General features: G+C 45.1%; 1 protein-coding gene across 1 annotated transcript in view; it reads left to right on the top strand.

Moving 5' to 3' along the window:
• LOC108785534 overlaps positions 1-12,955 on the top strand; it is a 36,090-nt gene that overhangs the window by 11,479 nt on the left and 11,656 nt on the right. The window contains exon 3 of the mRNA XM_018554622.1: positions 9,525-9,723. Within this exon, the coding sequence (XP_018410124.1) occupies positions 9,525-9,723 (199 nt within the window). The remainder of the gene's footprint in view (positions 1-9,524; positions 9,724-12,955) is intronic.

Here is a 12,955-nt window from a genome sequence, read left to right as displayed (position 1 = left end):
CCCCCTGCCCCCGCCGCCCCTCTGTCCCACTCCATATGCATGCATTGATTTTTTTCCATACAAAACAATGCTGCTGCCTTGACTCCCGAGAGCATACTAGCACGCTATGTGTAGAAAAAGGTCTCTTGGGAGATGTAGTTCTGGGGTTGTGCTTATGTCAGTAGCAACTGAGCTCTCAGCACCTGCCCCTGCAAGAATTGTGCATGCCTGGTTGATATCTTTCCTAATAGAAAGATGCTGCTGCCTCGACTCTCAAGAGCAAGCCTGCACACTGTGTGTAGGGAAAGGGCTCTTGGGAGATGTAACTCTGGGGTTGTGCTCATGTCCGCTCCCAGCAGCTGCCCCCGCAAGAGTTTTGCATGTCTGGTCGGTTTTTCCTTTCCATCAAGACAATACCGCTGCAGAAGAAACAGCTCTCATACGATGCGTAGGAAAGAGCTCTTGGCAGATGTAGTTCTGGGTGGTGTGTCCTGTCAATAGAAACTGAGCTCCCAGCAGTGACATGCCTGGTTGATTTCCTTCCCAGCAAAACAATGCTGCGGCCATGACTCCCAAGAGGCGGCCCAAACCCTATGTTTAGGCATGGGGCTCTTGGCAGCTGTAGTTCTGGGGGGCGTGTCTATGTCAATAGGAACTGAGATCCCAGCAGCTCCCCCTGGGAGGGTTTTTCAAGCCTGGTGATGACATCACAGGGAGCAATAAAAGCAGCTTCTCTGTACATATTTTAGCGGGGGTTGGGGGAGAGGGAGGTCCGGGGTTAGATTTGGGTCATGCAAAAAAGGTGAACAAATGCACTTTTTTTTTTTTGTTCATTTTCTGATTTTGGGCACATTCATAAAAATAAAAAGTGGACTGTGCCTTTAACTGGATGCCTGGCATTCACCTATTCAACTTGGTTTGCTGTTCGCAGCCGCTCGACGCGTTCACCCGCCAAAAGATCATTAAAGCTGTTCACATATCTGCCCTGATCATATTATCGTGAGGCTTGTATGCCATCGCCGTGTACACCGCTGCGGTATATGCAGCTACACACGTCAGCGTTCAGATTAGTCGCAGCCGCTTTGCGGCGTTTAAAAAACATAAAAGTAGATAATAAATTTTTCGGTTCACCTTCATTTTGCCTCCTAAAAATCCGTCTCCGGGCGCGGAAAATGAAAAACGAATTTATTAGGAGTGTTTGTTCTCCACTAAACAAAGACGGAACACCAACTTTTTACTTGTAAGAATGAAAAGCAAATACAATTATCGGCGTGTTGAGGACCCGCTCGGCGCCCGCGTTCCGCTCTGATTCAGCTCGTGGAGAAACGTCACGGCGTGTTTGTTTATGCCGCGCGATCGGTGATGGATGGTCTAAAAAAGCCGCTTACAGGAGCGCCGCCACCGCCGCCGAGTAGGAATACTCAGAGGCGCAATCCACGCTGCTGACAAACCAGGTTTATTTTATTCTAATGGAAAAGGATTACGGCGGCGACGGAGAGTGCGCAAACTCTGTCGCATTATCTGTCTTCCCGCGCCGATTTGACAAAGGCGACAAAAAAAAGACAAATGTTTCTTCATCTGGAAGAAGAAGCGACAAAAACCCGTTACTGGGAAAATGACTTCATGCAAACAACTTTTTTTTTTAACCGGCTTCCTGCGCAATAGGAGTGAAGCTGAAGTGCGTCGCAGGACATGTAATTTGCCCTGCAACCAATCGGCTTCTCTGTCTCATTTTCAAATCTCAACTGAGCAAACTGAAGAGAGATGCTGATTGGTTGCCATGGGCAACTGCTCCGGTTTTGATAAATTCCCCCCAATGACTTTTGAAATAACACGGCAGAGCTTCCATGAGACTTTTGCGATTTCGTTTTACGTACACTTTAAGCTTTTTTTTTTTTTTTTTTGTGATTGGATGTGTGAAGTGACCACGGGGTGACTTGACCTCACTTGATTCAAGCCTTTGGAATCAGGCCTGACCTGATTAACAACTCGGCAATCATCATTATTCCCCCCGAGATAGAGGGAGAATCTGCAAATCTGTAACTAAAGTGCAGAAATCAAAATGCGGAACAGCAAGCGGGGGAAATGTGAACGTTGCATCAGAAGTTGCTTTCAGGGTAATGTTGTGATAATTGCGCACTTTCTGAAAATACTTTTTAGGGTTTTTAAAATTCTTTTAAAGGCCAACGGAGGAAATGGGATGCTGAGGGCTTCTCGGGTTTTGAGTGCCATTATACGGGGGGGACCTAAAGGTGTAACAAACAAATATATCCAAAGCCAAAAGTAGAACGGAGACCAGTTAGAACCTCCGTCATTATTGCTCGTTAAATTGTTACAGATATTTCCTTTAAAAGACTACGATTGTTTCTTTCACTTTTTTTTTTCAATGCTCTCTTATTTTCCGATATCTTTTGTATCCCTGATGGATTGTTGGCCCCCGAAACAAGTCAACTGCCTTTTTATTTTGTCAAATTGTCATATTATTAAAGGACTTTTGGACTCTTGAGACGGTCATTTGGCACTCTTTGTCCTAACCTACAAATGGATATCCCATTATGGGGGACATCGTTTTTCCTGAGCAGTGCCCCACTTTGTGAAAAGCAGCCGAATCAAAGCCATAAGGCTCCACGGATGACGTCTTATGAAGGGTTGTTGATTTGGATTCAGCGCCTCACCGATGCTTCTTATAGGGTTTTATTGTAAGTCCAATCCACCCAGCATTGTATCCCATTCATCCTGTTCAGGAGTGCACAGTGATAGCGTATTATAGCTCATTAGAATATATATCTGGGGGTGTATACTAGGGTTGCACAGATACCAAGTACAGTACTCGGTACGAGTACATGTACCGATACTTTTGAGCTCCAAGACTACACTAGAGAAAAATTCTACAAATTAGGAGGCGGCTGCCATTTGTAAGGAGCACACGGAGCTCCCGGGATTTGTACATCTCTGTTTTAATGTACGATTTTGTTTTTATAAATATAAATAAAGGGATGCACCGATACCAGTTTTGCGAGTACGAGTACTGGTGCTTGCCGGGTACTTACAAGTACGAGTACTGATACATTTTTGTTTATTGTCCTGTGACAGTTTTTCAAAAACAATATCAACTAATGATTTCAGGACAGTGGTGGAGCGCCAGAGCCCGGTCCCAGCTGCAACTCTGGTAGTTGTCATGAAAATGCCAAGTATCTGCACTGGTACTCGAAAAGTATCTGTGCATCCCTAGTGTATACACTGATCAGCCATAACATTATGACCACCTGCCTAACATTGAGTAGGTCCCCCTTTTCCTGACCTTTTGAGACATGGACTCCACTAGACCACTGAAGGTATGGTGTGGTATCTGGCAACAAGTCATCAGTAGCAGATCCTTTAGGCCTGGTTCACACCTGTACGTTTTGTAGCGCGTTCCAACGCTCTACGAACCGTCTACAAAACGCTCAAACATGAAAATCCCATTGTTTTCTATGGTTCACACCTTGCCATATTTCAGCACGTCTGAACGCGCTGCAAAACGGCCTACGCCTGAAAAGGTACATGAGCTTCTTTGCGGTTTTTTGTCGCGCGTTTCCATTGGGATTCAGCCAAGTAGCCCTCGGAAACGTGCGTTTGTCGCGCGTTTCTTTACAGCGAATTGCGGTAAAAATGTGCGACAAACGCGCATTTTTGATACGCCTAGGTGTGAACAGAGCCTTAAGGTCTCGTTCACACCTAGGCGTATTGCATATGCGAGTCTGTCGTGCGTTTTGTTACCGCGATTCGCAGTAAAAAAGTCGCGCGACAAACGCGCGTTTCCGAAGGCTACTTGGCTGTATCCCAATGGAAACACGCAACAAAACGGCCCAAAGTAGTACCTGTACCTTTTCAGGCGTGGGCCGTTTTGTAGCGCGTTAGGGACGGGCGGAAATACGCCCGTCCCTGGGAACGAGACCATTGAATACGATGGGATTTATATTTTTGAGCGTTTTGTAGAGCGTTCGTCGAGCGTAGAACGCGCTACAAAACGTTCAGGTGTGAACGAGGGCTAAGTCCTGTAAGTTGTGAGGTGAGGCCTCCATAGATGGATGTGAGGCACACCCCACAGATACTCAATTGGATTGAGACCTGGAGAATTTGAAGGCCAAGTCAACACCTCAAACTCGTTGTGTTTCTCAAACCATTCTTGAACCATTTTTGCAGTGTGGCCGGGCTCATTTTCCTGCTGAAAGAGACCACTGCCACCAGGAAATACCGTTTCCATGAGTAAAATGTTTAGGGAGGTGGTACGTGTCAAAGTGACATCCACATGAATGACAGGACCCGAGGTTTCCCAGCAGAGCATTGCCCAAAGTATCACACTGCCTCCGCCGGCATGTCTTCTTCCCATCATGCATCCTGGTGCCATCTCTTCACCACATGCACCCGGCCATCCACATGATGTATTCATCAGACCAGGCCACCTTCTTCCATTGCTCCGTGGTCTAGTTCTGATGCTCACATATGCATTGTAGGTGCTTTCGGTGGTGGATACGGGTCAGCATGGGCACCCTGACCGTCTTTGGCCATGCAGCCCCATATGTGACAAACTGCAATGCATCCTGTGTTTAGACATTCTATTGGAACAGCATTCACTTTTTCATCAATTTGAGCTCCGGTAGCTCTCCTATGGGATCAGTCTACACAGGCCAGACTTTACTCCCCATGTGCTTTAATGAGTGTTGGCTGCCCATGCCCTGTTGCTGGTTCATCGGTTTTACTTCCTTGGTCCAATTTTGGTAGATTCTGATCACTGCAGACCGGGAACATCCCACAAGAGCTGCAGTTTTGGACTTGCTCTGACTCAGTCGTCTAGCCATCACAATATGACCTCCATGTGCTCGCCAATATGTGAACAACCTATGTAACTATGTAATATGTTCGGGCAAGGAAAGGGGTGGTGCCTATGCAAATACTGACTTTGAAAAAGTCTGTACTTTCATGGCCACTTCAGGGGGGCTCTGGCTGCATCAGAGTGACCCACCGTAACATGTGCAAATCCAACTTTTATATTCCCATTGGTTCACTTTAGTGGAAGTAAGCCCAGAAACATTCAGGTAGCATCTGCAGCTATTGATCTCACAGCAGTTCCATGTGTTTCCATGGAGTTGCCGTCGGCTTGAGCACAAGACCACAAAAGAAATCGCGTATTAAAAGAGCTGCACACTGGCGGATTAGTCATTCTGAAAATATTGAGCGCCGTTGCTGAATACAAACAGAATTGTATTCATAACATATATTTATTTTTTTTTGTCAATCTTAAAAAAGAAAAAGGAAAAAAGTGGATGGGAAACTATTGTTTTGTGTGCTGTTTTTGACCCTGAGCTTTAGGGAAAGAAGGCCGTGACTGCTGTGAGCATTGTATATTAAAAGTAAAGCTGGCCATACACCATTAGATTTCCCGCCAATTTCCCCTTTCTTGTTTACCATAAAAGTGGAATCTCCCCGTCCTATACTGGGAACGCAAGTTCAAGTGTAGAAGAGATATGCATAACTAGACTGCTGGAGGAAGTGTTGTAAAGCTTGTCACATGGCTGTTCTCTGCTATAACTTCTTCAGGATGGTTCCTTTTATCTGCGTGACATCTCGGCCAAACAGGAAAACACGTACGTCACAGGCTTGTTTATCGCCCGCACTGCTATGCTAGGCATCTAGTCTTTGTTTTTCAGCTTTCTGCCAGAGTGTGTGCATGGGGGAGGGGGGGTGGGGGGGCTGGATGGAAAGGCCAAGACCCATACACCTCAGTCTGCAACCCTGGTGGCCAACCTGGTCTGGGTGCCACTTTGGCATGTACTGGGTGGCCCTCAGAGACCCTCCAGACTATAGTCTGAATATATTTTAGAGTTTCAGTATTTAAATGGTTTGATTTGTTTTTTTTCCCCTTTTTTCTCTCTTTATGTTTTTCCTCTTAACATTTTATAATGGATTTTGCAGTGAGCTGTGGAGGGCACAGATGTGGAAGCATGGCCTTCTCAAGGGCAGTGTCATATATTGTGCTATGGATTCTACTGTCTTCTGAAGTATGTCCCCAGTCAGCAAGAACTGACCATCTCTTGTAACATCTCTGCAGTCCCTGACCATCTCTTGGACCATCTCTGCAGTCCCTGACCATCTCTTGTAACATCTCTGCAGTCCCTGACCATCTCTTGGACCATCTCTGCAGTCCCTGACCATCTCTTGGACCATCTCTGCAGTCCCTGACCATCTCTTGGACCATCTCTGCAGTCCCTGACCATCTCCTGTAACATCTCTGCAGTCCCGCCCAGTTTTACAGTGGTAGAATGTGTGACCGGTCGCACATTTTAACGTAATCCCACCCAGTTTTTCAGTGTTGGAATGTGTGACCACCAATAGGTCAAGCATTCCAACGCTTTCTCAGCTCAGGGCAGATCGGCATCGCAGATCATATGTGCAGGATAACTGATCTTCCCTGGAACAGCTGATCGGTCCTGAAATGTCACTTCTATCCGACTTTGCGTAATGTCAAATCACACTCAAGTTGGATAGAAGTGACATTTCAGGACCGATCAGCTGTTCCAGGGCAGATCGGTTCTCCTGCACATACGTTTTGCGATGCCGATCTGCCCTGGAACAGCTGAGAAAGTGCTGGAATGGTTGACCTATTGGTGGTCACACATTCCACTGCCGAAAAACTGTGTTAAAATGTGTAACCACGTGACTGGTCACACATTCCAACGTTGTAAAAATGGGCAGGATTACGTTAAAATGTGTGACCACGTCCCCGCTCACACATTTTAACGTAGTCACAAACTTTAATAGAACACAGCCACACCCACTCCTCCAGACTGACACCCTTCCATCAAGGCATTTTGATATTTGCATAACTCCTCCCAAGAGCCAGCCCACTGCTTGCATCAGGGCTAAGGTCCGTATTGCCTTGAGAAGCACCGATACCCTGTGGTGACATTTTCATTAGATATGTAATAAAATAGAAACATTTTGTTTAAACATTGCATTAGCATGTGGATGAGGGGCAAAGGAGCAGCCAGGGAAGGCAAATTATAAGCAGATTAAACTTCGGCTTTCATTTCAAATGTTGAAATAAAATTGAAGCTGTAATTGAATTAACCTTCTAGCAGACAGTTCCGCGTACGCCCTCCATTGATTTGCAGCTTGTTATACTATTTCGTTTCCTCGTACCTCCGCACTAGGAAACCTTTTACTTTCAGGGGTTAAGGTGCTTTTTTTTTTTAAATCTCTCAAGTTCTCGCTTGCATTGAAATTGCAGCCACGCTGGTGACGGCGATGTGGTTTTTAACCGGTCTAGCCACATTTAGCAATATTTTACTTTAGTTTCCATACTTGTGGTTGCGCCCCCCCCCCCCTTCTTCCTGCTTTCTTTGCTTACTTCCTTGTCTTATATAAACAGTCATCTAGTTCTTCTAGCAAGTGACGCCATTGTGTGAAATCTGCAGCCTTTTGGCTTTGTACTCGGCTCGTTTTCTTGGCTGGGGTTGTGATCAGAACTCGAGGGGTGTTTTTAAAGGTTTCGTTGAAGGTTTGCTTTACTATTGTCAAGTGCAATATATTGCTTCTTGCTGCAAAAGAGCGTGGTATTTGGAGTACGTCCTTTGTGTTTTGGGCTGGAAGAAGAAATTCTAAATTACTCTTTTACCTGTTTTGTAGTATTTATCTTTCCTATTTTTTTTCTTATCCGAAACTTCCATTTACACCAACCTCTTAGTACCAACACTACTTTCAGTCACATTAGAGCCAGCTGAAATATCACAGCTTTTTTATCTCTTTATAGTCCTGTACCGCCATATGTTATGATTTGAGATTTCTTTTTGGTAGAAAATGCCCTAAAATAGCTTTTTTCTTTTAGTGAAAATGCTGCTACATGCACTCCCCTCTGTGTTGGCAGAGCTGAGTACCAGCCGCACCCCTCCGCAGAAGTGTCCACACACAGCTATGTCAACACAGGGGGAGTGCAATACAAGTCTGTATGTGGACACTTTTTTTCAAGGAGCGTGGCTGTTACTCAGCTCTGCCAACACAGAGAGGAGTGTAGTCTGTGTGTGAACACTTCTGCCAAGGGCTGTGGCTGGTACCCAGCTCTACTAACACGGGGTGTGCAATACAATTCTGAGTAACCACTACACCCTTGGCAGAAGTGTCCACACACAGACTTGTATTGCACTCCCCCTGTGTTGGCAGAGCTGAGTACCAGCCACACCCATCAGCAGAAGGGTTCACACACAGACTTGTACACTCCTCTCTGTGTTGGCAGAGCTTTGTAACAGTCACACTCCTTGACAGAAGTGTCCGCACACACTTGTATTGCACTTCCCTTTGTGTTGGTAGAGCTGAGTAATAGCCACACCCCTTGGCAGAAGTGTCCACACACAGCCTGTATTGCACCCTCTCTATGTAGGCAGAGTTGAGTACCAGCCCCACCCCTCGGCAGAAGTGTCCGCACACTGACTTCTACCCTCCTTTCTGTGTTGGAAAAGCTTTGTAACAGCCACAATCCTTGAAAGAAGTGTCTACTCACAGACTTGTATTGCACTCCCCTTTGTGTTGGAAGAGCTGAGTAATAGCCCCGCACCTTGAAAGAAGTTTCCACACACAGCCTGTATTGCACTCCCTCTGTGTAGGCAGAGTTGAGTACCAGCCCCACCCGTCGGCAGAAGTGTCCACACAGAGACTTGTATTGCACTCCCTTTGTGCTGGCAGAGCTGAGTAAAAGCCACACCCCTCGGCAGAAGTGTCCACACACAGACTTGTAATGCAGAGACATGGAGGGGCAGGTCTGATCAATTCTGTTATATTACAGAGTGCACTGGGTCTAACTCAGGTACCTTCTAAACTGCACAGTCCTATTTAGACACCCCGCATATGAAGGTGGAGAGACAATGAAAATGAAAGTCGTTAAAGGAGAGTTGTTTTTGGTAATGGAATAAAAACTTTCCTGGAAAAAAAACCAAAAACTTTTATGTAGCGAGTGCCGCCTTCCGTCTGCCCATCACTTCCAACAACGTCCTGGATTCCCAGTGTGCTTTGTGTCCCTTGCACTAAGGTGTCCGGAAAAAGTGACAGTAGTTGTAACAACTGTCACTTTTGTTGGCCAGCTTGGTCTGCATGTAAATGTAGAGAAAAATATTAACACGGGTATGTGAAATAAAGTATAAAAAAAGTAATTTATATACTGAAAAGTATCGTTGCATACAGTATATCACCTGCTGACCGTTATCAGAAGCAAATATTTGTCACCATAGAATTCCTTACATTTGAGCCGGAATGTATCAAAGTCCTCATACCGTGTCTGTGTGGAGGGGGCGGTGACGTCCCTTACCTGACCTCCATCTTTGTAGTGTTATATCTTACCATTGTCCGTTGTTCTCCTGTGATCAGTGGGGCTGTCATACAAGTAGCTTTAATAATTTGCTATGTTGGCAATGGGTGCAGCGCATAGTCCAGGGCAAAAACATTTTTTGCATTTTATAGCAGATATTCTGTTACTTATATACATTTATGATGTTTTCTCTCCTCTTCTCTATCAGTGGATGAAGAGCTGGTTTCAGCTGGACACCAGTCGTTATCTCAGATGCTGGTTCTTCAATGCCAACATTTCTCGCAGCGGCGGCCGCTTGCTCCTTGAGCTCAGTGACATCTCCGAGTGGCAGGGCGGACCATACCGCTGTGTGGGCACAGCAAACGACACCAATGAAGTTTCGGAGAACATCACCATCCCGATAATCTGTGAGTACATATGTGTTTGATGTTTTCAGCCATAATTAAGACTCCATTCAAGTCCAAAATTTAAATTTTAAGAGGACAGTTGAAGGGTTAGCTCATCTAAAACTGGTATTTCAATGTGCGGTGGATTTCTTTTGCTTGAAGGACTGGTGGTAAGAGTTCGCCAGTGAGTTCCTGGGTCTGCACGCCTGGTATGATGGGTTCCCACTCTCCCTGACCATTTAAATTTTTTTTTTTTTTTGAGAACGTAGCAGGAGGAACTGTAACATGCAATGAGATTACTAATAGCAAAGGTGGCTGGGAGCTTCATCACTGAAGGCCACCAAAGCCATAAGAAGGCTATTGGTAACTCAACCTAGCAGACTCCACCAGTAATAAAATATCACTGTTGGAAGTTCTACCCCTTTAAATAACCAATGTGATTGGTGCCTATGTCTATGGATCTGGAGGTCTAAACTTAAAGGATCCTGTGCATTTCTACTAGACGTTATATTCTAAATTGTTAGACAATATTTTGAGTTTTGCATGATAACTAATTAATTGATTAAATAGTTGGTCCAGTCAAAGTAGTGCATTTGAGAGTGGACATTCGCTTATTGAATCACCTGATGGCTTCTCGCATCTTTTGTCAATTTTTAGGAGCCACACACTTAGTAACGCAAGCGATATTTGTTCACCCTCACCTCAGGGGCAGCGCTGTAATAGAGGACATTTCTCCCAACTTTTTTTTCTCGCATCTTTTGGGTACCCCAGTGGCAGAGTTCAAGGCTGTACCACCATTACAAACCAAGCAATGTAATCTCCACCCATCTCAGTGTGCTTCAGAATGTCAAAGAAATATGGAATTCAGCAGTAATTAAGCACAGTGAGACCCCTTTTAGATGTGGGCATCTCATCGAGAAGTGTGGGTGGTCCGACCACTACTTTTTTATGTCTGTGGTAGTACGAGATTTCACCAGCAGGTGGTGCTTTATGTGAAACTTGGAACTGCCACTGGGAATTGCAGAAGTGGAGGAGGCTGAGCGGTGTGATTACGTGTAGAGGTTTGGAAAGTTCTACATTTCTCTGTAGGTGTTTGGTAAGTCCCTTCAGGTCCTGACTTACATCCTCTCTATAGCTTTTCTGAGAATCCCTTTTTATTTCCTCTGCAAAGCTTTCCCTTTAATACTTATTATGTCCCTGGAGATTTTGCTAAGGAAGAAATGTGACAAAATAATCTAGGGACTGCCAACCACCCAGTGATGTCCTGGTCCCTGGGGCACGTGTCCCAGATCTATTTCTAGGTGCCCCGGGTCCCCAGCCTCCAGCTTGCAGGCGTCTTTTATTAAAGACACTTAGAAGACACAGAATATCTACGATAGGATCCAGCTTCTGATTGGCTATTATAGCTGTCATTGGGCATACAGTTGCCTTTTGAATGCTCTTGATGGGCCGGCTGAGGGATTGGTTAAAGTGCTGGTACAAACCACAAAATACATTTTTATACAAGATACTAAAGTTCCTAATTAATATCCTGAAAACATAAATCATATAATGGGAAATATACTATTTTAAGGTTCATACAAATACATGTGTCAGCTGTGCAAGCATTTTACCTTGCTACACCCATTTCCTGGACCTCCTCATGTCAGCCTACCAATGGTCATCTGTACCCTCCTGACCCCCTTTTGGACCACTCCTTAACTAGCCTAGTAATGGCTTTCTTTGATTTCACTGCACACTGTGAGCTTGTCATTAGAAGCTGCAGCAAGTCAGGTAGAGCCCGCATTATTTCCTGGGTGGTGGATGTCCAGCATCATCTAGCCCAGGGGAAGGAATACTCCGGCCCTCCAGCTGTTGTAAAACTACAAATCCCATGAGGCTTTGCAAGACTCTGACAGCCACAGACAGGACTCCAAAAGGCAGATTCATGGCAGGCTTTGTAGTTTCGCCACAGCTGGAGGGCTAGAGTTTGCCTACACCTGATCTAGCACTTTTCTTCCCGGGCCTTACTGCCCCTGGCCCTCCCATTTCAATGATTTGAATTTCAGTTTTTACAATCATGGAGGCTGGGCATCACATGGGGGAGTTATATATGGTGGCCTGCATGCTGCTCAACTGTCAGACATTTACATTTTGATATTTGCATAACTCCTCCAAAGTGCCAGCCCACTGCTTGCATCAAAACTGAGGGCAGGATGCTGTGTAGCAAATAAAAAGTCAGCTTTAATTTTCCATCAGGCTTCTCAATTTATATCATTATAAACACTCAGAACTATATGTGTAATTTATTATTATAGTAATTGGCACTCAGAAAAAGCACAAAAGATAATGTGACTTTTAGGGGCTGTTTATTTCTTGGTGCCCTGGTGCGTTATGTTAAGACAGGGGTAAGCAACCTCGGCACTCCAGCTGTTAGGGAACTTCAAGTCTCATGAGGCATTGCAAGACTCCAACAGCCACAGGCATGACTCCCAGAGGCAGATGCATGATGGGATGTATAGTTTTACCACAGTTGGTGTGCCGAGGTTGCCTACAGCTGCGTTAAGGCAAGCCCAGACATCCCAACTCCTCCCGGATGTTGCGGGAGTCTCCCGTTATTAGATAGCGGCTCCCGGCCGCCCGGGAGAGAACCATTTTGTCCCAGAAAGGTTTACTCTGTTCGATCTAGCAGAGTAAACCTTTCCATGCTATCTGTTTTTTTTTCTTCTGACATCGGGGCCGCTGGCTGCCGTCAGTCAGAGAAGAAAGAAAAATAAACCAGCATAGGAATGTATAGCTAGACTTCTATTGGCTATTTCAATTTGCAATAGCAGGCTAGCTATTGCACCCACCCACTGCTGTTGTCAATCAGCAGAGGTGGACCTGAAGTTCTCCATCAGGTCCTCCTGAACTGATTGATCACATCAGAGGGCGAGTGCAATAGCCAGCTTGCTATTGGCTATTGCAAATTGAGATGGCCAATAGCAATCTAGTTATTCATTCTTATGCTGTTTTTTTTTTTTTTTCTGTATTCTGACGGCAGCAGCTTTCAGAATATAAAAAAATAAACCCAGCAGATAGCACGGGTAGCATTAGCTTCTTTGCTATCTGCCATTATTTCAGGGGGGTCCCCCCCCTCCCAGAAATGAGAAAGACACCTTTCTGAAATTACTTTTTTTCAGGTTGGGATGCCTGCATTGATGTACAAATCAACTGCTCTGTATTTATGTCAGCTGTTGTATATTTTACATAAAAAATAAATAATTATTCGACT

This window comes from Nanorana parkeri, unplaced genomic scaffold (genome assembly GCF_000935625.1).
Source record: "Nanorana parkeri isolate BGI_ZX_2015 unplaced genomic scaffold, ASM93562v1 scaffold166, whole genome shotgun sequence".
In the NCBI taxonomy this organism is placed as follows: Eukaryota; Metazoa; Chordata; class Amphibia; order Anura; family Dicroglossidae; genus Nanorana; species Nanorana parkeri.
Note: the sequence above shows the minus strand (reverse complement) of the source record. Positions and strands in the feature narration are given on the sequence as shown.